Source organism: Corapipo altera, unplaced genomic scaffold (genome assembly GCF_003945725.1).
Source record: "Corapipo altera isolate COAL_440 unplaced genomic scaffold, ASM394572v1 24b, whole genome shotgun sequence".
Taxonomy (NCBI): domain Eukaryota; kingdom Metazoa; phylum Chordata; class Aves; order Passeriformes; family Pipridae; genus Corapipo; species Corapipo altera.
The window spans coordinates 6,871,046-6,896,223 of NW_020884888.1; the positions used below are offsets into that span (position 1 = coordinate 6,871,046).

The 25,178-nt window shown below is 35.9% G+C and overlaps 1 protein-coding gene across 4 annotated transcripts in view; it reads left to right on the forward strand.

Moving 5' to 3' along the window:
* The first annotated feature begins 658 nt into the window (after window positions 1-658).
* The window catches only part of PTPN3 (protein tyrosine phosphatase, non-receptor type 3), a 91,006-nt gene continuing 66,486 nt past the window's right edge, over window positions 659-25,178 (forward strand). For 2 of the 4 annotated variants that reach the window (XM_027643973.1, XM_027643974.1), the window contains exons 1-7: window positions 659-809; window positions 11,435-11,542; window positions 11,724-11,781; window positions 12,802-12,880; window positions 14,164-14,208; window positions 15,201-15,253; window positions 24,497-24,617. In XM_027643973.1, the coding sequence (XP_027499774.1) occupies window positions 672-809; window positions 11,435-11,542; window positions 11,724-11,781; window positions 12,802-12,880; window positions 14,164-14,208; window positions 15,201-15,253; window positions 24,497-24,617 (602 nt within the window). In that variant the 5' untranslated portion in view covers window positions 659-671. Of the gene's footprint in view, window positions 810-11,434; window positions 11,543-11,723; window positions 11,782-12,801; window positions 12,881-14,163; window positions 14,209-15,200; window positions 15,254-24,496; window positions 24,618-25,178 lie in introns of those variants that run through there. The other 2 variants (XM_027643975.1, XM_027643976.1) reach the window with 2 other exon arrangements.

Consider the following 25,178-nt stretch of genomic DNA (forward strand, 5'->3'; position numbering starts at 1 on the left):
CAACAATTTTTTTTTCTTTGTGGCATATTCTTCTCTGATATGAACGTCTGGCTTCATGAATTTATGTATGTTAGACTGTAAAATATTGACATGTTTTAAGGTTGCTTCTGCTTACCTTACATATGGTGTTTGTATATATATTCCCAAAACAAAGTGTTACTTGATAGAACTTGATCTGCATTAACTCAAAACGGTTTTGTCAATTGAGAGTAAATAGAATTATTTTATTGTGGTTAAACTTGCACTATAAATGCAGAAATATCTAGGAAATGTATAAGGGGGTGAGGGATTTGCTAGTTACAGATGATAAAAACTTGTCTTGACATTATCTTCTTGCTTTATAATAGGTGATTGGAATTTTTTACCTATTTACTCTAAGGCAGTGGCCCATGCCTAATCTAAGTGTACACTGTGGGATTATCTGTAATTCTCTTGAGACCGTTAACATCTAGAACATGGAAGCTCCCCTATATATATGCATTTATATTCTGGTTTACAACAAGCTAATTTTACAATTTATTCTTCTCTATAACAAGCGTTTGTTCATTTGGGGGGTAGTGAGGTCTTCATGATGTTGTAGGTTACTCTGAAAAAGCATAGATCAAACATAGAGAATTATAAGAACTGTTATTAAACATAATTTTTGTTTTATAGGTTATTCAGCAATAGTTATGAACTCCCGTTTACGAGCCTTAGGTGGGAGGATAAATAACATACGAGCATCAGAGCTACCAAAAGAGAAAACCCGATCAGAGATAATCTGTCACGTCCACTTTTTGGATGGCTCAGTGCAAAGCTTCAAAGTCAACGTAAGTTTGGAAAACTACTTTATTTTTAAATACATAGAAATTTGTTTGAAAGCTGGAGATCAAATGTGGGACCCTGAGGCTTGGTGTATCCCAAAGATGTTGAAGACGTAACTTTGCCGTTACAAATTGCAGAATTATTGCTTATGTAATGGGTTTATGAAGTGCTATTTTGATTTACTTTCAAGGCAACCAACTGAAATATCATAAAATCATGGCATGCAGATTGTATCTGGAAAAAAGTCTTCTGTATGATATGGGAACCACAAAGAAAGAGATCTGGTGATCATTGTCAACTATGAATAAGTAATTAATATTTAAAAGGAACCCCCAAATTTGCATGTGCTCCTCCTTTTCTCCCATTAAAGGACTGGTAAAAAGGAGGAGGCCTTGTAAATTCCTGTAGTGATGTTGGTTACATATTTTCTGAAATGCAAAGATGATGTGAATAGTGAAGACATTGTGGCTTAGCAGGACAGTTTTGTTCAGCCTTTTGTACTTCAATATAGCCTCTTTATTTGGCTGTGGGGAGGGAAAGAGGATGAGTGGAGGTTTGCACTTTGTATTTTTACTGTATTTTATTCTAGCAATATTTTGGTTTATAACTTTTAGTATTGATTAAAAATATTAGCTCATTTTTAAATGAAAACAAAGGAAATAGCTTCAGTTGTCAAGCAATTTTCATTAAAATTATCTGACCCTGAAAAAAACCTGTAGATGAATTTAAATAGAATTGTGTGTACTTGTGTATATGATACTTATTTTATCCAATATACCCTATTTGAGAAGAAGCATTTTGCTGAGGAAGCTGTGTTGCTACATCTTTTAGATTACACAATGTTTTCTTACAGGAGATTCAAAACTGCACACAAAAGTTGTATTTTCCCAAGTCTTCTTACAGTTCATTTTGCAGACTGATAACTTTGTCTATTGGATACTAGTTGAAGTAGGAATTATTAAATAGGTTAGATATATTATTTTCATTCTAATATATACAGAATTAGTCTTTTATTAGTATATATTTTATATGCTGTGTATGCATATACATATGTGTGTGTCTATGAAGTAGCTAACATTGGGAGGCACAGTACAAGGTGAGTAGGTATGTAAGAGAAGGAACAGCACATTAGTATACAATTTCTGTTGTTTGTCTCTAGTATGCCGTAAGAATTGCCTTGTCTGTCAGTGAGCTGGCATAATTACCATATACCACCCCCCTTGCACAAGGATCTGTGAAAAATGAGGAATTCAAAATGTATTTAAATCCATGCGTAGTAGTATATTCATTCTTTGTAAACAAGTGTTTACACAGCTTTATATTTAGTGCTAGGCCGTAAGTCCAACACTGTACAAGTGAAAATTGTTTCTCATTTCATCCTTTAAGCAGTGACCACAATACGGGAACCATTGAGAAGGAACTGGCTAGACCTTGTTAGGCCTTCCAGCACCTAAAGAAAGCTGGAGAGGGACTTTGTACAAGGACATGTAGTGATTATACAAGGACATGTAGTGATAGAACAAGAGGGAAATGGCTTTAAACTGAGAGAGGGTAGATTTAGACTAGATATTAGGAAGAAACTCTTTGCTGTGAGGGTGGTGAGACACTGGAATGGGTTGCCCAGAGAAACTGTGGGTGCTCTATCCCTGAAAGTGTTCAAGGCCAGGCTGGGTGGGGCTTTGAACAACCTGGATTACTTGAAGGTGTGTGTCCCTGCCCACAGCAGGGGAGTTGGAATGAGGTGATCTTTAAGGTCTTTTTCAACCTAAACCATTCTATGATTCTGATTTTTCTGAAACTGCAAACCCAGCTGATTGCTATCCCTACCTTCGGGGTACCCCTAGAGTATCCCTGCTGGTTACCTCCTGCATCCAAGAATTAGAAGAGCCTCCTTTGCTACAACTGTAATGCTGAACTGTGTAGGAGTGATGTAGGACTCATTACTGCTTTACTGAAAACAAGCAGGGAGCATGGCTGCCCCACTGTGTTATGGGCTAAAAAAAAGGAAGTTTCACAGAAGATTTATTTCTTTGAGTACTGAACTGTCATACTGGTACTGAGGGAGGCCGCTTTTATCTGCCAGGATGGCCCTTCTTGATTATCTAACCTTGAAGTCTGGCTAAGAATAGTTTTTGCCATGCTCTGGTAGTATCACAAGGTCCTTTTCTCAAAAGGGTTTGAAGGCAGCTGCAGAAAATTCGTATCCAAGTTCTGCCTACAATAGCAGAAAAATTCGGCTTTGTGAAGTTTGTGCCTGACTCTGTGTGTTTATTTTAGTTGCTAAAATCATTCAGTTTTATGTCTGTGAGCAGAGAGTGACTCTGGTCTGTGGTCAGTCTGGCAATCAGCTAGGCACGTACTGAAGGAAAGTAAGTTTTGCTCTGAACAGATTTTCCCCACTAATTAAGTCTTTCTCTGTTGCTTTAGAGAAACTGTTTCTCATATCAAGAAGTTTTTCTCCACATATAATTAATTTCTCGATGACAAGTTAATTGATAATTCTATATTTTTAAGAAAATAAATATGCATATCACATGGCACAATTATCCAGAAGACAAATCAACAGCAATGTATTTAATAATTTAGTAGTATATTATTAAAATGAAGGTGCTTTCCAAAGTGACTAGACATACATACAAGATACCTGGATAAAAAGACTTACCATGTCTTGTGAATTTTGTAAATATGCCTTCTAGTTTTTTACTTTATCACTTTTTACCAGTATTGCTAAAATCTGTTGAATTTTTCTCTCCTGGAGCTGAACAGGGTCATCTCTTCTAAAGCATAGGGTGTAGTGTTTTCTCTTTAAAAGAATTTCAACATATCAGTGGAAAACTAAGGTTGGGTGGTGTGTTTGGGGTCTAGTGGTACTGGGTTCTGATCTGTGAAGGCTCAAGTTTCGATGTATGTTACGCTTTGAACTAGTATTAGTCTAATATTCATGTATACATAAGTATGATTTATGTTCATAGATTTTTCTATGACAAATAGCGGAAAGTGAACAGGGAAAATCAGTATACTTGAATCTTGGTCTTCATCCATTCAATAATATAAATGGAACTGGAGACTTCTCCCCTTCTAATGACAATGTTCTGAAAAATACTGAACTTTGTCATGTAGCAGCCACCTGAACATGAAATTCTTATGAAAACAAGGTTTCTTTCCAAGTCGCAGGGAGACTATATAGGAAAACAACATCAAAGAAAAGAAACATTAAGGGTAAGAGAAACTTGAGATGAATTTACTTTAATTTTAAACAAATAGATATTCTTCTATGTTGCCATTTCAAGTATCTTGTTGACAATGCACAGATGCTCAAGGCTACAAAGTATGGGCTGGATTTAAATTTAATACAAAGATGATAGATTAAATAGTCTAAATTTACAACCTGACACTGAAAACAACTTATGTGTTTTGAAATTTTGAACTAGTACTAACAGACATCTTTAAAATGATGGTAGAACATTCATGGTATCTTCGAATAGTGAACCTTTCAGAGAACAGGGAGAATAGAGATATATCTTTCTTTTCATTCTGTAACAACAGGGTCTTTATAGAGCCCACAAAGCTGATTTTCATCAAATTTAGTGAGCAAATTGCATGGGCTCATGGCACTTTTGTAGTTATACCTATAGGACTGCTAAATGGTATTTTGATTTTCCAGTGGTTTGATCAGTAGCAGGGTGAATGAAAATCAAATATCCTAAATCTGGACAAAGGAAGAAGGAAGGTGGACTTTGCATATGGAAATGATCAGAGGGACTTTCTGTCTATTGAGAAACCTTAAGATAGCTGCATAATTTGATTCCTGAAAATTCTTATTAAGCACTTAGCCCAAAGAATAGCAGTATCCTGACCAACTGTAAATAAAGACTTAGTTGCAAGAGAACAGTGCCAGTTTTCTCCTGGATTTTTTGTTTGGCAGAGTAGTGAAGTGATTGGCTTTTTTGTTCATTGTTTTTATTTAAAGGTTTTTATACTGCACTTTTGGTGAATCTGAAATTTGTACTGATGGTACCACAAAGAGTTAATCAGTGTAACTTGCAGCATGTGCTGTTCTTAGGTCACCATTATCAGGAAAGTTCACATGGGAGTACAGACAGACACATTCCAATACATTGCTTACAGTCCAAAGAGAAATGTATGTTAACTATGCAAGGCTGAAATGGCCTTCCTTGTCCTTCCACCATTAAGTGCTTCAGTACTTAGATGGAACATGTCCAAAGTCCAGGCAAAGAATAGAAGGTGCATGTAAGCTAACAGTTGGAAATATTCTTTCAAAACCCCATTTGAGACAAAGATATTTCACTGCATTTAGTACTGAATGTTGCACTTGACTTTAATTTTATCCAAGTTTTCTTGAAGCCTCCCAGTAAATTTGAGGTGTTTGATTTTCGTGATAAGGTTAACTCACCTCTGTCTCTGATGTTACCTCTGTCTTGTTCTAAGGCTATAATGTATAGGCTTTCCACATGGAGAAAATGCTAGTTGTCATTCTAATATATACAGAATGTGCTCACATGCCATGTTTGAGTGTGTTTAATAGGTGTATATTGAGCAATAATGCAAATTTATTTGTATTTTTTCATATAAACATGCAAGAATTTTCTGGTTTTGCTCTACTTTGACTCATTTACCAGGAATGACCACTTGAGAAGTTCACCTCTCAATTTCCAGTAAACTGGAAGGATAAAATTTACAGCATCAGATGACTTCTGTATTAAATTGTCTTTCTGAATTGACACTTTTAACTAAGTACCTGTGATTTTTGCTTTTAGAATAGTTGGCTTTTAATAATAGGGTTGCCTTCTAGAAATAAAATGATGAGGCTATAATAATTCAATAAGTTGAAGGATGTAGTGTTCAAATTGTAAGGAATGTTTTTCCTTCTCTGCCAGCTTAGTTAGGCTCTTTCCAGGATTTGAGAAGGAACATGATTGTTGAAATTACAACAAACAATTTCTATTGGTATATTTATAATAATGGACAGAGATACAAACCTTAAAGGTTCTTTTTAATTGTGGGTCACAGTTTTTTAATTTTCAACAGTTTATAGAAAAATCCAATAATTCAGAATTCTTGTATCTTTCTCACTAAGTTTTCCTACTGGATATTGTTTGATAATACAAGACAGTTTAGTGCTACTCTGTGTCCCTGCATGTTGAAAGAGAAAGAACTGCTGTAAAAAGTCCCAGGCTAGCAACAAATATTTAGGTTTATATTGAGCCAGATCAGTATATTCTATGACTGGAAAACAATAAGACACTAAGAAATTTGATGATGCCTTTGAGGACAGTGAGAAAGTGAACCGCCCTACATCAGGCTTTTTAGTCTTAGCCCTTTGTGGGGCCTGACTTGATAATAAATGCTGAAGGAAAGAATTAAAGGAAGGGGATATTTTTCCAAAGTTAGAACTGAAATGACTAATCTCATATATATGTTTATTTTAAATCATTTTTGAGGCAGAGGAAATGCATTGTGTCAAAACTCTGTCCTTGGATAAATATTTTGTATGACCTTTATATAGGAAAATACTGCGCTACTTGGTATGGAATCTAGAAAGTTATGGGATGGGCAGGGAGTTGACTTGAGAAGTGACAGTAGATCTTGCTGAAAAGGAGATGTTAAACAGTGCAAGGGCATTAATGTGTTGCTATTGAATCTTTTTCAGTAAATCAAAAATTTGAGGTTTGAGAACTTATTAACAATAAAAAGATTCAGGTACCAAGTAGGCTATCTTGAACAAGGAGTAATTACAGTGAGGGAAATCAGTAGTGTAAACTAATAGCTTTTATAAGATGAGGTAATATTTTTTTAAGCTCAATTTTCAGTTGCTAACAATAGAGGAGGAGAACACTGGTAGTTTGCAGGCTGAGCTGATCATGTGTTATCATTCTGAAAAAGGTGAGTGCTATTATGCACCAGGCGGACCAGGCAGGATTCTTCAGCCAGTGTCAAGGAAGTATTAACAGTGTTAATCTTGGCATTGAGGCCACCCCCTAGGGAAGGTCATATGTGGATCCTGGCTACTTGCAGGCAAAAGAGGGAAATTCCAGGCAGGCAGGCATAGAAAGCAAAACTAGGATGCTCTGCAGAATACTGGGCCTTAGGAGGGAAGAGACTGTTCTGTTTATTTTGGCTGAACAAAATCTTCCATACTCTGAATAAGAGTGGGTATCATGTGGGTAAATAAATTCCAGTAAGAGAAAAGGATAGAGTTAGCAGAAGACCAAATAAATTGATTGTGTGTAAAATTAGTGTGGAAATGGAAAGAAACTTGTAGCACTTTGTTCAAGCTCATAGGTATTTTGGGACCTATGTTAGGAGTGTCTTAGCTACTTGCTCTAATGGCTGATAGGGTTAAGGAGAACTTGGTTCTAATGCCCAGTATAACTGAGCACTGTTTATGTTGTTTTGCCCTCTTCCTGTGGCACAGGGGAGTGAAAATATGTGTTGTAATATTGACACATAGTAATATTAGAATATGTTGTGGGCATGATCTGTATTGGAAAGCATGTCAAAATTCAAAAGCAGTGATGTGACATCCTTAGCCTGCCTCACTTTACACTTAGGTCTCAAGACTGTTTATGGGCAAACTAGATTGAAAATTGTGCAGCATGAGCTGTGGGGTCATTTTTAGGTATATAGGCTGAAAAGTAATTCAGGTGTTTCTTAAAACAATGCCAAAGCAAAGGAAATAAACATGTCCTTGAAAAACAACAAAAACCTTTATCTTTGGAAATTCTAACAGAAGACTTGAACAATTTAAAAGGACATCTTAGCTTAGATTTCTGGAGTGGGTGCTTGATCTAGGCACTGTGAAAGCAGAGGGCAAGAACTGTAACCACATAAAAGTAGTGTTGGAAATTATTTTTTTTCTAGGAAACATCTCCATGTTTCCTAGGAAGAGAAGTAGGTATGTAGGTGAATGAGTCTAGTACTGGCTGAGCAACTGGTTTTAGGATTAGGAGACCCATGGGAATATTGCAAAGAGAGAACTGTGACTGCTGAGCAAGAATATCATAGCAGGGAGCTTGCTTGTCTTTATAGGTAAGCAGTGAGAAGGCCTAGAAATTCATGTATGCTGGGGAAGAGGGGTAATGCAATTGTGAGGGGGTGAGGAGAGAGAAGGTGAAGGCATGTGAATTGGGATGAAGGGGTGGAAGCATGAAAGAAGAGAAGGAAACTGGGAGATAATGCTGTTGCAGAGAAAGGGGACCAAAAGGAATAAAAACTGTTGAAATTCAAACCAAAGTATCTGTCCCAGCCCCTGTAATTACTGCTCTTAGTCACAATATAACTTCAGTTGCTCATTTAGGTCCTGTCAAAAGTACGCAGCATAGGTGGTGCAATTGTTGTTGTTTTGCAGGTGTCATGTGGTGTCACTTGGAAGTGTTTCAACATTTTGCTTTTAAAAACCCAACCTTGGGGAAATGAATGTGGTATATATACTAAGGCAGTGCTAAAGATGAACTTATATATGTCAGGAAATGCCCATTATTTCAGAGGGTTAGGGTGGCATCTGCTGTTTCCGTAGGACCCTCTTGTGTACATATAGGGATCATTTCTGATGGACAAATCTCAGTATTGTGGAGGCAATTTCATTGATTGTACTGGATAGAACTGCCTGACAGGTGTATGGTGCCATGGCTTTGTGTGACAAGGAATGCATGGTCACGTGATCCTCACCTGTTGCCGAGAGTTCAGTTTCTAGGCTGGATTCTAGGCCTATGCTATATAATTTAAAAATGGTGTTTGATCTATCATGGTTTTACTATCCTATGGAATGGTAACCTGTTTGAAAGGAGAGGAGTGGGAATGTGCAGCTGGGGAAGAAGGAGGGGACAGAGCTGCTGTTTTTAGTGCCCACACAGCCCTACAGGCCTGAGTGGATTCACGTTTATTGTGAGACCTCAATTGTTTGTTGTGAAAGTTAAACAAGATGGGAGACTGCTGGAGGGGAAAGGGTACTCTCAAAAGTCCAGTGTTCCCTGCATTGTTTTCTGCACATGTAACTTTACTCCAGAAAAATGGGCATAGCTTTTCACAGGAGGCCAACAACCTGAGGTAGTAATCCTGAGCACTCAAGTCACAAATAAGATGCTAGGAGTTCTGCTCTAGCAGTAGAAAATGTTGGATAATATTCCATCCTCCAAAATAAGGTGGGCCAAGTAGGTGTCCTTCGCTTGAATTTTTGTTTTTCTTTTCCTGTCTTTTTAAATAGGAAGAGTGCTTCTATGAGATAAGGGAAGACTATGGAATATATTACTGTTTAAAGCACTCAATCACAACAGTGTGGTACCCTGTAAAAAAATTATAAAAATCTGTCTTCTGAGTTGGTCTTAATAAACTTTTATAATAAAAAAGGTCTAAGCAAAGAATTGGTTTGGCTTATTTAGTAGACGCTCTTATGAACTGAGCAAGACCAGGGCCACCCACAAAAATGTTGTCACTATCATGCTTGTACATGAAGTCCTTTGTTTCAAGAGATTATTTTTTAAAATTAAGAAATTTGTTCAAAAAATCAGAACTTGATGAAACCAGAGCTCAGGTTTTAAGAAATTTGTTCCAGAACAAAGTGCTTGTCTTTTACAGTCTAAATAATTTTTCCTCTGGTTGTGTTCTTTGTTTTGGTCTGGTTTTTTTTTGTTTGTTTTTTGTTGTTGTTGTTGTTGTTTTTGTTTTGTTGTTGTTGTTGTTTTTAAATGTGTGCCATTTGTTTCTGCTTTTAAGGGTGAGATTTGGAAAAATCTCACTCAAACTAATTTGAAAAATTTAGTTCTCTGTGATTTTTCTTGAGTAGAAAAAATACGAAGCAAACTGGTCTGATTTTTGTTCTATCTAGCAATTCTATACCTAAAAATCTAGAGCTAAGATGCCATACAGTTTTGCAAGTGTGGTGGGTTGACTCTGACTGGATACCAGTTGCCCACCAAAGCTGCTCTATCACTCCCCTCTGCAATTGGACAGGGGAGAGAAATTATAGCAAAAGGTTTATGAGTTGAGATAAGGAGAGATCACTCACCAAATACTGTCATGGGCAAAACAGACTGAATTTGGGGATATTGACTAAATTTATTACTAATAAAATCAGTGGGATAATGAACTTCTCCAATGTAAGTCCATCCCACAGGCAACAGTTCTTCACAAACTGCTCCAGTGCGGGTCACTCTACCATGAGGTGCGATCCTTCAGGCCCAGGCTGCTCCAGTGTAGGACCTCACAGGGCCACAGGTTCTACCAGGAAATCTATTCCAATTTGGGCTTCTCTCCCCATGGGTCAGCAGGTCCCTACCAGGACCCTGCTCCAGCACAGATTTCCCATGGGCTCACAGCCCTGTTTCAGGCATCCACCTGCTCTGGTGTGGGTCTTCTCCACAGGCTGTAGGTGGATCTCTTCACCCCTGTGGACCTCCATGAGTTGTGGGAGCAACGCTGCCCCACTATGGTCTGCACCATGGGCTGCAAGAGAACCTCAGTTTTGGTGCCTGGAGCACCTCCTTCCCATCCTTTTCCACTGACCTTGGTGTCTGCAGGGCTATTCCTCTCACATATTTTCACTCCACTCTTCTCTGGCCACAATTACATCTGCACAATAAGTTTTTTTTTCCTTCTTTGATATGTTATCACAGAGGCATCACTGTCATCCCCGATTGACTCGACCTTGGCCAGTGGTGAATCCATTGTGAAGCCAGCTGGCATTGGCTCTACCAGACATTAAGGAAACTTCCAGCAGCTTCTCACAGAAGCCACCCATGTAGTCCCCCTGCTACCAGAACCTGGCCACACAGACCCAATATAGCAAGCTATTTATTACTTATTAGCATATTTAGGATTACAATCTTGTTGAGGGGATTTTGTTTGTTTCTTTTTGTGGTTGGTGATTTGTGGTTGGTTTATTTTTTTTAATAGGACTGGTTTACAGAGTTCTTTGGTAAAAGTTGGTTATTCTGTTCTCCACAATGCCATGGCATGGAGATCCTTTTTGGTTTGGGAAAAATTATACCTTACACTTCTGATTTCTGCTGCCTGTAATTTCCTGTTGCACCAATTCTTCTCTGATACCTGTCACGAGAGACATCTATGCAGAAAATGGGGTCACTGAATGACAACTGAGCATGTGAAGGCGGAGAGGCAGGTGAGAGTACAGGCTGAAGTACAGGATCTTATGGTTGGAGCACAGCATCCTCCTTCTTTTTTCCCCCATCCTAGTGTATACTCACTTACCTTTTGGCAGCTGATGTGGAAACAGAGTGTGCTGGTGGTGACAGCGGAGGCCAGAGCAACCCCATGTGTCTGTAAACCATCCCTGCAGGCTACCGCTCCAGAGAAGGGCATTGCACTGTGGGCAAGAGAGAGGTGGTCTGCTTACAATTAAATTGCTGCCCCCACCTCAAGGGCTGCAATATATGTCAGTTCACATTCGGAAATTTCATGTGCTTAATGTATTTTGGAAAGAAAACCAAACTTTTATCAGAATAAAGTTTTTATTGCTGAGAAACTTTGACTTGATGAATTAGTAGCTATTTTTATTCATGAGTTACATTCAAAAAAAAGATATTTCAGTTAATTGTATCTTAAAATGTATAAGAGTTGCAGAGTTTCACTTCTAAGGTTTTCTCATTTTCAGAAACAAGACACTGGACAGATTTTGTTGGATATGACCTATAACCAGTTGGGTGTGATGGAGAAGGAATACTTTGGTTTACAGCAAAATGAAACTTCAGTAGATTCACCTGTAAGTACAGTTAATAATAAATGTGTGTGCATGTATATGTAATAAATGTGTGTGCATGTATATATATGCATAAATATATATGCATATGTGCATACACATGTATGTATACACACATATTCATGCACACACATGCACATAAAGAAACAGTATTTATTTGTAAATATTTTAATCCATCTAATAGTTTTTCATTTCACAGCGATGGCTTGAACCAAGCAAACCTATTAGAAAACAGTTAAAAGGTAAGACTTGTTTTTAATATCTTGATTGTAACTTTGTAGTCCTGGTTTTCTGTGTTCTTATGACTAGAAAAAATGCAGTTTGTCCAGATGGCAAATTTTCATCAGGAGCAAGTCTTATCTCTGCCAGTCTCTTCAACAACTCCTATCTGACCTGCTAGGTCACTAACTTTGATGTTGTAATAGCATCTAAACCTGGCTTCTGAGCAGTGTTAGACTTCATGGCCATGAAAGCAGCTGTCATATTGTTGTGCCAGTGAATTCCTCCTGATAGGGAAGATAAAGAAGAAGGGGTTTGATTGAGGGAAGCATAGCCAATTTCATGTGTGGCAATTTCTTGTCTCAAGTACAGCAAGAAAAAACAAATTTTTGCTTTTTTATTAAAAACTAATGAAACAAAAAAACACCACACACTTCCAAGTGTATGTGTTTTTCTAGTGTGTCTTGTTTATAAACAGCTTTGGGTAACACAGAATGCTTACCAAGAAGTACAGGTGGGCCGGCATGATGGTGCCAGATAGCAGCTTAGGAGGACTGAGTGACACTATTGCAATTTATGCTGTGGCACTTGAGCTATGCTTTTCAGCTCTCTTATTTCTACCCTGTGTTACAGATTATGTTTGGTTTTTTCTTCAATTTATACACAAGGTTAGCATGGTGAACTTGTGTAATGTCAGGTATTTATATGTAAGATAGAATTGAGCGTTATGCCAGTTGAGACAACTTAAGCATATTTGGTTCTTTTCTCTCTTCTAATACTTATGTGGCAAAGGTACCTTAATAACACCTTTTCTGCAAAGTAGCATATACAAAGTAATGAAAGCATTACAGCATTTGAGTGTTTTCTTCTCAAAGTTGGTGTTAGGGGATCAGGAGAGACTTCTCATGGTTTCTTTTAGTTTCGTGAGAAAAATACATGAGATTTCCCTGTGGTTGTTCAGGTAATTTTTCTGTAAATATAGAAATTAAAACCATTTTCTGTTTTAAACTAAAAATTTTATTTGCTCTTCTAAAATATTGCAGGAGGTTTTCCCTGCACCCTTCGTTTTCGTGTAAGGTTTTTTATACCTGATCCTAACACACTTCAGCAAGAACAAACCAGGTAACTTCTCTTTGTTTACAAATTCCCATTTCATGGAAGCAAAGCCCTCCTTTCACATGTCCACAGCTTTGCAAACTATGCTTTATTACATAAATAACTTTGTATAACTCTTAATATTAAATGTGTTTGGATTGGACAGCCTGCTGCAATGCTCACGATGAATGGTTTCTGCTACACACAGCCTACAACTCCAAAATATAGTAGGAATATAAGCAAGTACAAAGATGTCATTTGGTTTATTTGCACCTTGAATTCTTTGGTTTTATTGAGCCTGCATGCCCTAGATCTATCTTAGAAGTTTTATATCAACATTGAGTCAGTTTTGAACATGTGCAGTAGATTTAATGCCAAGGGTGTGGAAGGGTGGGGTTTATTTTGTTTCAGGAAGAACAGATAACAGTTCTTATTTCCTAATTTGCCAATTAGACTTGTAACATGCAAAGATCTATAATCGTTTGGTTTACAGTAGACCTTTTTTTTTATCTGTCTCTGAGTTTTTAGGGTGGTGGGGTACGTGAATTATAAGCAGTTTTCAATTAATTTGTCACAAGATTTTAATTGAATACTTGTTTTGTTCAGTGCCTTTGATTTGGAATTTAGAATTTGAGGGCACCCATTAATCTGGTATTTTTGTAACATTTTCACTGCTTGTTGATTTCAGTGTCTTGAGAATATAAATAGCTATTGACCTGTTTTGATATTTGTTAATCATGCTGCTCTGCAGTTTAAAACTGAAATTATTTGGTGATCTGTTCTTTATGCTTCTTCATATCCCATTTCTTCAGTAGCACTAAAAAGTAACATTGTCAAATACACTAAAAAGAGCAAGACTGAACTGCTCTTGGAGAATTGTTTAAGAGCTTTTTGTCATCATATACTGCTACAGAAATGTCTCATTCTCAATTGAGTTGTTGCAGGATAGGCTTTCACAGTCTATCTTGATTGGGATTTTTTTTTTCTTTTTTTTTTAAATGTTGCATTCAAAGTCAATATTCCAGGAAGAAAGAGAGCCCAGTTCTGTAGCGGTTTGGTTTTTGTAGTGTTAGTTTTGACATTAATACTATGATCCTGGAGTTGCAGTACAGACTGCCAAAGATCCTTAAAACTTTTATCGGACTAAGTGGGTGTATGATTGCATATTTGTCAATACCACTAATCTTTATTCATCTGTTTGTATAGTTTACTGAGATATCTAATAAAATACAGCTAATATATGTAGCCATTTAAACCATACCTTTTAAAATAAATGTACATTTTTTCTTTTCCTAAAATACCTTTTCTAGGCACTTATTCTTTCTGCAGTTGAAGATTGATATTGCAGAAGGAAGGTAAGAAAAATAATCTTCAATTTCTCTATAATTATTTTAAAAATAAAATAAAAAAGCCTTTTTCTGAGGGTATTGTTGCTATAAAAATGTGCCTTGTGAAACATTGCTTTAAAGGAAAATTAAATTGCTAGGAAATGTTACAAATTGTCACATAACTCACTCATTAAGAACATTTGAGAAGTCTGTTGTAAATGAGCTGTAGGAGATGCCATGTGCCTGCAGGCACAATGTTAGCTGAATAGATATTTATACAAGGCTTGGTGTGACAGGCATGGAATTCCACATGGGACCAACTATCCACTGTGGTAAGCAGGAGGGAGTAGCAAAGAGCAGTTCATACTATCGTTTCTTCTGATTTCAGGGTTATATTACCTATATGGTGGGTATATACCCAGTAGTTCCTTTGGCTGCAATTCCTGTGTGTTTGTACATTTAAAAAAAAAAAGAAAGGTGGGGAGAAAGATAGTCCAAGTACTTCTGCCAGACGTAAATTGCCTTTAGGATCTGTTTTTTTCTTCTATAGAGTCAGTGTTGGTCACAGGATAAGAGCTGTCTTTGTGCTCGGCATTGGCTAATTTTAGTGTTTATGTCTAGTTTTAAATAAACCAGAATGCAGCTATTAAAGTAATGTCCAGAGCCCCATAAAAATCTCATCTCCTTTTTCTTTTCTGAATAATCATCTAGTAAGAATTTGAACATATTATTTTAGAACTACTTACTTCCATTCAGTTAAGAAGCTGTTTAATGTCTAGTCCTACTGTGCTTTGACAATCAAACTTAGAAAAAGTCAGATACTCCTTGAAGATAAACAAGTCTTCATATACTGAACTAATTGCAGAGACATTTCAATAAGTCATTTATACAGTCTAAGTAATAAAAAACATATTTATATATAATAATATATATATTATATATAATATATATAATAACAACATTATTATATAATATAATAATTACGTATAGTAAATACAAATATTTCCCCTCCTTTCCAGGTTGTCATGCCCCATTAGTTCTGCTGTTGTCCTGGCATCCTATGCAGTACAATGTAAGTATTAAACAATCATTATTTTGTTAGTAAATATATTTGACCAATGACCTTCTCTGCTGTTTGGCACTGGAAAATCAGGAGAGATTTCTTTCTTTACCTATTTGTGTGGAGTATTCAACATGCTATGGGTGATGTTTTGTAAAGCAGGTTCAGGTTGTTAAAGCAGCCTTCAGACAACCTAAATAAAAAAGTGTACTTGTTAGGCCTGTCAAAAAGTTAAACAGTTGATACAAGGGTAATATTGTTCTTGTTTATGTGTACCTGTACTGCTGACAAAAAAGTCAGGTTTTCATTGTCATCGGAAACAAAATAATGAAACTTCCTGTGTATTACAATAGCTATGGGAAAGCATTCTGGGGGAATAAGTGGCCATGTAGAGAACAGTTAGGAGAAAGGTAAACTCATGATTAAGAAATTACGGTGTTTTTATGTAATTTTTTTAATGGCATTTAGTTTGTTAGTTGTGTAAAACTGGCACTTTGCAATACATTTAAGGTGACTCTACATACAAGAACTTACATCGTTCTCATCTGCCTGCAACTGGGTAAAAAAATACTGAAAGGATGATACTAGAAAAACATCTTCTGTAGGAAAACCAAAATGGAGTCTGATCCAATGGCTCACAAGCATACTAGACAGATAGTGAAAAACAGCTGGAGGAAAACCTTTCTCATTAAGCAAACAAAGAAAAAAACAATGTTGAGGGTTTGGTGGAGTTTGCACATTTGTTAAAACAGTTGTCAGGGGAAAGTATGCTTAGAATAGTTACGTAATTATTTGGGTGAATCTCATTTCTTTATGGAAGGCTAGCAAGACCCACAGAACTGATTGAGGTAATTTTTGTTTGAAATAAGGGTCAAGCTAAATAATTTAAATGTGAGTTTCAAAGAAGAATGTGATAAACTCTTGGTATCTATTAAAATCCTAAGTGGCTATAAAACAATAACTTTTATGTTTAAACATGTCAGATATTGCAACCTTTCATAAAATGGAACTGTAATCACATTCAAACTTAGTAAGAAGAATTGAAACTAGAACAAGTTTTCCATAGTAGGGTGCAGTCTCAGTTTTGTTGCCAAATGAAACACATTCTGCTCTAGTGTTCCTGAAGAACAGTAAGGGTACTTGAAGGCTCAAACACTCTGTTAGGACTCTTAAATATACTTTTGCTGACCAACTGTGGTAAAGCTCAAAAATGCAAAGGGGCACTGAAGAATGTAAATATCTTATCACAAAGTAAAATTCATCATGCCACATCTAGTGTACCACAAATCCCAAAGTAGTTTCTGTTTCCCCTTCAGTTCTATGACTGTTACCTTTTTAGTGCTTAGGATACCTACTAATGCATTTGTCTATACTGAAGGGAAATGATAGAAGGACAGTGAAGATTGTCTAAGGGTGCTAGTGTGTTTTAATCTTTCTCTTTTATGGTGAATTCTGGAATTTCCTATCCATCTATTTGCCTGGTTTTTCAACTCATAGATAGTGCTGATGTTATCAGGTGGTGGGGTTTTTTTTGTGGGGTTTTTTTGTTGTTTTGTTTTTTAATTAAAAGAAAAAACCCACAGAAAAAAACACAAAACCAAAAAACCCTCTAACCTTTCTTTTTTAGCTCACTGATGTCTTTTTTGTTGCTGTTTGTATGATACAAATATTTATTCTCTTCATTCATAAAGAATGAAACATTTAAGAAAAAGATGTATTCCCTTAAAAAACAATTAAAAGTTTTTGTTTTCCTACCAAGTTGTTGCTGTTTACCTAAAGGTGATGGCATAGGAAAGACTTTCTGAAATCTGAGGGAAATCTGTGTCTTCTTATCGAGTTATATTTGGTGGGATTCTTGTCAGCTGAAATTGTTTTAAATCCTATTCTATTACTGTTTTAATTTCTAATCATACTTAGAAAGGAGAGAAGAAGTTCTTGGATATGAGGTATCTGCTTATGAAAAGTTGTCTGAAGTTACCATGAATTGGTTCTACCTGAGCTGTTTACTGCCACTTCGTGGTGACTTCCAAGTTGCTCTCTCCTTCGGTAACTTCCCTTGTGTGCAGAAGGGGAAATCATTCTTGTTTGACGATCTCGTGGGTTATTTATTTAAAAGGTGTAGCAGTTTAAGCTGATGGGAGGGCTGAAGCAAGTATCTTTCATTGTGTATGAAGGCTTGTGTTTGATATTTCCACTCTTGCTTCTTAACTATAGTTTTTACATGTGCCAGTTGTATGGTTGACCTTCACAGGCTTTGTCTGAGTTTTGCAAAGGGACAGTTTTTGGTCAAATCTTTTGTGCCGCTGGAATGCTGCTTCTCTGTACTGCCCTTTTGCAGGCATTAGGGTTCAGCACTGTGGTTCTGAAGTAAAGTTCTGACGTGTTATTCTGCACTGCTATAGCACACCCTGTGTTGCCTGGTGGTACTAACTTACAGGGGAATGCAAGTGGGTGTGACTAGTGTGTCTAAATAATGTGACTAAACCTGATTATGAATGCAGCTCAGACAACTCAAGAATAAGTTGTTAGTGTATTATCAGTAGTGTGCTTTGTGACAAAATGATCTGTGGATTTTGAAATCTTTTTTTAAAAAGAAATTGTTAAGCTACGTTACAAATAATTTCAAAATTAAGTCAGAGGGATACTCTCATACTGAAAAAAATCTAATGATGAAGCATACATCTTGGTTTTTATTAGTGTAAAATAGGAATGTTGTACAGTCTATAAAATTAAATAAGGAAATCTTTACACTATGTCTATTACTTTTTTTTTATTTAAAATGTCACAAATCTGATTTAGCAGCACTTGTTTTCTATCACTTCATGTAGTAAATTACCTTTTTCAGGCCATTATTTAAATGACTACCTACTGATATGTAAGAAGTCCCACAAGTTTCATAAGAATACGCTCTTATGTGCATAAATCCATTGCTGAATTGGTACTTGAATCTAAAGCACAGCAACAAAGCCAACAAAGATGTTATGAATGCTTCTAAGCTTGCTTTTTCCTGAGCATCAGTTGCTCTTGTCTCCTGTGACATTGTTACCCTCTCAGCTCTGCTTTAAGAATCAGAAAGTTTCTGTAGCAGACTGCTATCTGTCTTTGAGAGTTTGTCCAGAAGAGGTTAACTAGTTGCTTGAGATTCAAATGGACTTTAACCTCTTCTAAGAAAAGGAAGGCTAGCAAGGGTAAGGGTTCAAGGAAAACTGGGCTTAATATGCAAGTCCCTCAGGAATGGGCATAAGAGAGTTAGAATTCTGAGAATACCAGAAAACTGAGATCCCAGAAGAAGAGTTGGGCTGTAAGATTTAGAGAAACATCAACAGTAGCTCCACGGTGAGAGTCACACTACATAATTCCCCCATCGACTTTCTTTTTGCCTGACTCTTTCTTCTAACTTGCCTTCATTTTGCCCTTCTTTCTTTTTATAGAAATTAGATTGAAACCTTAGACTTCCTAATTTGTGGAGACCTCCCTCTTTTCATGGCTAGATTTGGGGATTTTTCTCTGTGTGTGCTCCCCACCCATGCTTTCTTGAAGTGAAATAGTGCTCAGAAGGACATAATCTAAGCTGAGACATTTACTTAGAAGTCAGTCAGGTTTCTGCTACTTTCTGGGGCATCTGTAACCCTTATACCTCAGAATCAAAATCAGACTGGATGAATAAAGAGAACTTTGAGCCTGAAGTTGCGCCAAGGAAGTTTTAGATTGGATATTCGGAAAAATTTCTTCAACAAAAGGGTTGTCAGGCTTTGGAACAGGCTGTCCAGGGAAGTAACCGAGTCACCACTCCTGGAGGTAGTTAAAAAACATGTAGAAGTGGCACTGAAGAATATGGTTTAGCAATGGACTTTGCAGTGCTGGGTTAATGGCTGGACTTGATGATCTTAGAGGTCTTGTCCAACCTAAATGATTCTGTGATTCTAAAATAAGTAGTGGTGAGTACTGAGAGACAACATAAATGACAGAAGATAAATGCATTGGTTCTGCAAAACCTTGTAACATTTGGGGAGTACTGATAACTACTCCCTGAAGTCTTTTATCACCATAATTTTTCAAAATGTACTTTGGATTACACTTTGCTTTTCTCATTATTTTTTTTTTTTATTGTGTCAGTATAGTTTCTGAAGTACATGTTGTATTTGAGATGCAGAAAAAGCAACTCAGTATAGCTTATATTTTCTAATTTGTTTCTTCCTTTTTCTTTGATTATTTTTTATGTGTTGTTGTTTAACTGTGTCCAGGGTTTGAGCTGCTGATTTTCATTTTTTTAATTCTTTTAATAAAGGACATTACAATGACTGGCTCATTTTTCATTCTGGAGTGGTAAATAACTTGGAGACCACCATTGTGTATGCATAGCTTTCTTTTTTTTCCCCTACAAGTGTTCCTTTGTTTTTATTAATGCCTAATTTCTCATTCCGTCTTACCACAAAATGACCAGCTGTCGTAAGTGGTCATAAGCTGCTATTTACAGTCATGTCTAGGCTGAACATTTTTTTAAGCGCTCTTGAGTGTAAGGCATTATTTCCTTTTACAAAACAAATTAGTTTTACCCACATGATAGCTAGTTCTGCTTGTCCAGTAGCGACATCAAAATTACTTACTGGCTGAGTGGGTTAGTATTCATGCTCTTGTTCTTATTTGGATGCAGGTTCCACTTGTTGAAATACCTTTCCTTCTCTCAACATTCCCTTTTGAGGGTTTTGGTCCTTTTAGGAATTTCTCTCTGGAAACAATTTTCAATGTGGTGTCTCTGATTGCTACATCTACATCTCAATGAACCTTTTTAGTCTCTCTTTAATAATAATCTGTGTTTTTATGTTCATTTTTAGAAACTGAATTCTACTGTAGCAGATTATTTTCTGATTCCAGAAGCATTTCACTACCTGAATACTTTGTAGTTACTATTGAGAATCAGTAACTGCTTTGGTTCTCTCTGCTAAACTATTTGATTAGATTCTTTTCTGGTGCACTTCTTAGGTCTTCAGAAAGTTGATATTAAACTAGTTTTCAAAGACTAGCTTTTGTAGGCATTCCTTTGGACCAAAGTGTCCATATTATTTATAACTGATTTCCCATCATGGTTGCCCCGTGAGCCGTTCATACATTTCCCTTCTTACATCTGTAGTTACTTGAAATGCCCATGTGCAGAAATAGGTGCTATTTCTTTGTATGCAAATTTTGGTTTTGTTATTATTTACAAGCAAAGTCTGTAGAATTGGAGACCCGCTTTTCTTCTGTAGAATTGGAGACCCGCTTTTCTTCTGTAGAATTGGAGACCTCTGTAGAATTGGAGACCAACACGTCATCTGTACCTTGGAGAAAATCATATATATGGGAAGTAGAAATCTGTCAAACTTTAAGTTATACAGAGCTAAAGACTTATCTTTTCTAAATGATGTTTTCTGGGGCTGTAGAAATTGGACCAGATTGAAAGGTAGTATTTCGGTAGTGTTAGCATTCAAAATAACAACCAAATTAATTTCTAAGCTGGAACCAAACAAATAATTATTTTGATCATGTAGTAGAAAGCTTGGATGTCAACAATAACTTCATGTAAGTAAGAACCGCAGACAAATTTGGCTTGGAAGGGGCTTCTTCAGTGTCAGATCAAGTTGCTCAGATCCTTTCCAGTTCAGTTTTGCATTTCCAATGCTGCAGTTTCTGTTGTCTGTCATTGTTTTTTGCAACTCAAAGAAGAGTCAAACTGTCTTTTTTGCACCCTCTCCCTGGGATAGTGGAGTACAGAAATGAGATCAGTGCTACCTTAGTCTAATATATAAACTGACTTATCAACGATTTCTTGGAAAAAAAACACTGTATAAATGAAGCCTCAGCAAGTACTGTAAAAGCTGTTGCATCAATGGCCTTTTTTTTGCTTCCATATGTGTAAGATCTTCCCTCTATAAAGCTCTCTTTTTTACCTTTTTTTTTTTCATCTTCTTAAGTTCAGCAAAATATCTACTACTCGAACTTCTCTGTCTAGGGAAGATGCATCTGTACCCATAGAATTCTTATTGAAATCTATCAATGCTACATAAATACACTTCTTCCTGGTCTTCTCCTCCTCTGTATCATAATCTTATTAAAATGTGTACATTTAAAACAAAATTTAAATAACATTTTTCTTTGATGCTTTCCTTCACAGGAGTCTTTCTACTGCTAGGAGACAGAGACAAAAATGTACACATTTGTTCTAACTGAACAAATTCTTTTTTAAAAGTGTGAAGAATAGATGGCTTGTTTAGGCTTCAATAAGGCATAGGCAGATCATATGCTGTGTAAACATATATGATCTCAAGACTTTATTTGCGTTTCAAGAATTTCTAAACTCTTATTGTGTTGAAAGCTTGTAGATCTAGTGTTTTGGTATGTCAACATGGCTACTTGGCTATTGCACTCTTCTTTTACTAGGAGTTATAAAACAAATGTCTTCTTTTTATTAAATATGGCCTTCTAAATGAATGGTTTATCAAATTCCTTTCTTTGAAGCCTTTCATATTAGATCCGACATTCAAATAGCAGGATTTTATTTGGTTTTTTGGCTCATCCTTGGTTCAATTTTCTTTCATTTTACTCTATACTGTTTCCCAGTTATAACATATTAAAGAGCAGCAGTGGTCTAGAATGGAGAAATGTAAAAGTATGCTTTTTTTATACTGTAACTTTATTTTCACTGAGTCAGTATCTACTGGCTCATGTCATCAGAACAGAAGCTGTCGGGAGAAGCTCAGATTAGAAATAAGTCCTTAATATTTCCTTCTCCTCTTTTCTCTTCTAGAGAAATCCAGTAAAGAGATAGAAACATCATAGGTTATCATTCTTACTGATGTCTTGATATGCCCTAACTTTTTTTTTCCTACTTGGATAATTAAATCCTGTACATGATCATTAGTCTTCCAGGATGTTTACAAATCAGCATTTATAGTTTCTCTTCAACTGTGACAGTTGTCTAAGGAGTTGGAGAAACAAGTAGTACTCTAAATTGCTCCTCATGTTGGCATGACCTCGGGTAGCTAGGAGGAAGAGGAAAAAAGACCAGAACGACCTCCATATTCGGAATATGAGAAAGAAGACTCTACCTCATAATGTATGAAGGAACAGCAGTTGCCCTCTTTAGAGAAGGTAAAACTACAGTAAAAATATCTTCTCCTATTGCAAATAAAATTGAAGTGGACAACTATATTATCTTATTCTTGGCAATCTGGCCTTTTCACACTGGCAAGACTGTAGTTCAAACTAGCTGCAACAAATCTTAAAAACATAGATTATTTCATAGAAAAGCTGGGTTGTGTTCATGACTAGTAAAGGAAAAGGTCCTCAGTCAACTACTGTCATCTATGAAATTGTGTGTTTTATTTGACGCTGTTATTAGAATGCCTACTTTGTTCTAAAAACTTTTAATTTTTGTTTTTATTGTTGTTACGTTAGTCTTAGTCTTGGCAGACTTAGACTTTTGTTAATATGTAGGTATTCCTAAAAATTATTTCAGTTTCTTGTAATAATTCTGAATCTTCTGTCTAGTTTTTTTGTGGTAGATTTTTTTGGTTGGTTGGTTTGGTGGTTTTGTTTGTTTTATTGTCATTGTTGTTATGTTGTTCTTCAGATAAATATTATTTGACAGAAATGTTCAAACATGTTTTGGTTCTAATGGTAAATATTTAGTTTTGCTAAGTGATTTAAAGTTCAGGTTCCCTTTCAAAAAAAGGACTAGAGCAAATCAGGAACATCTGCATTCAAAGTAAATTGCTTACTGTTTATAATTCACTTTTTTATTGAAATATTTGCCATGATACTGACAGTTAGATGTGCCGCAATATTAGCTTTAGACCACAGTTGCCTGGGAATTGTTTTGTGTCACAGTAGTTCCATTTTCTGGGCCATAGAAATCATACTTTTTTAATATATAAGGGGGAAATATTAGTTATCCCCTGCATTATAGATCCTCTGTAGTTGTTGTAGCTGTAAGTTATTTCTGATGCACACCCCCCATCCCTCAACATGAATCATTTAAATATTGCTTTTATACTTTTTTTTCCTAGAAAATAATATTAATAGTAGTATTCCTAAAAGTATGCTCTTGAACTTTGATTTAGTTGAAGGACTTTCTATGCTGAATTGTTTGCAGTCAATCAATTATTTTCTTTTGTGTTAATTTGCAAGTTATACAAATAACTTCTGGGAAACTTAAGTCTTTATATTCATTATTTCATGCTCTTTAGGAAAAAGCAGATTAGTACAGGTTAGAGTGATTTGCTTATACATACATTCCATCATTTTTGGTGTTTAATCTCCAACTGTTTAATCAAAACACAGATTTTGAGAAATATGAGGTTTCAATTAGTTGCTTAATTGAAACTAGGTAAATTTCTGGCAATTAGACAAGTAGTTTGTTTGAAGCAGTCTCCTTGCTGCCCCAAACCTTGCTACTTCATAACAGCTAAAAGGTTTGTGTACATTTTCTAGGGTGTAAACTTATGCTGACCTAGATTTTAAACAAAACTTACACGGACTGAGGCTATGAACTTACGGTTTACATTCGTTGCTTTTCAGATATGCCACTGACAGTGGATAGGAATTAACTTTTTACCTAGTAACTGTTTAAAAATATCTACTAATTGAAGGAATAAGGTTTTAGAGAATTTCTTTTTGACTATAAACATATATATACTTTTTACAGAAGCTAGGTAATATTATATGTAAATCAGCAGTTATTTCACATGCTTTGTGAAGTAACTTGTGTTCAGCTTAGGAAGGTTTTAACAATTGAATTTCTAGGACAGCACCATAGTTGGGAGTTGAACAATTTCTACCTGTGTGAAGAGTAGATGCTTTCCAATTGACAGATCTTGTTGAAGACTTCTAATATACTATGGTCAAGTAAACGTGTATCAAATTGATTTCATTTACCATCTCTTACTGAAGCAATTTGGTGTTCTCTAATGTTACAGTACTGCACATCTGTGCCATCACGGCATATAATGCCTGTCTGGTGGTGTTACAGCTTGTGGTGCAAAAGTGGGGCTGTATAAGTAACTAAATTACTGAGTCATTCAGTGCCTGAGATTACGGTAAGTGTATTTTGAAAAAAATCTTTTTTCACTGTGTTCAACACTGCTTGTCTGTTGGAAAATAGTTTGTAATTCCTGCATTTCCCTATATGTGTATGTGTTTTAATGAGAAGGAATTTTTTCTAAATAATGATCAATTAACTATGACAACTTTGTGTATGTGTTTCTTGTTTCCTAACAGCACAACTTGGAGACTATAATGCTTCTGTGCATCATTCAGGATATCTCTCAAATTATAACTTTATACCAGAGCAGAACAAAGATTTTCTTACCAAAGTAGAATCTCTACATGAGCAACACAGGTAAGATGAACTTTTACTTCTCTCACCTCTTAAGTTTTTAAAGAAAAAAAAAGATGTTAAAAGGAAGACACTCAGGTTCTTAGTAGTTTCGGTACAATAGCCATTTATATTTCATTAGCTTCTGTTAAATGAAATAGGTGCTGGCCTAATTATATTCAGAGTATAATGTTAATGTGTTGAAACATTTAAATAAATATCTAGTTATAATCTCCAGTAAATCAGTTAGCCTTATACATTATTAATGGCAACCATCTAGAACACTGTATTAGATGTTTGAGGAACAAGGACATTTGACCATTTTTCAAATTCTATAGATTTATTGTCTATCTATGTGAAAAAAAACCCAAACAAACAAAAACACCATAACCATAAAACACTTCAATTAATATTGTGCTTTCTCTCGACTCTCATGAGTGTAATATAAATACATAAATATAAATACAACATATTGTTCCAGTCAGTGTGCTGCTAATTACTCTTTCTGACCCTGATGATTTGTCTCTTGTAAGACTGCAATTTTAGAATTAGAGGTGTTGATCAGATATTTGCAAGCTGAATGCA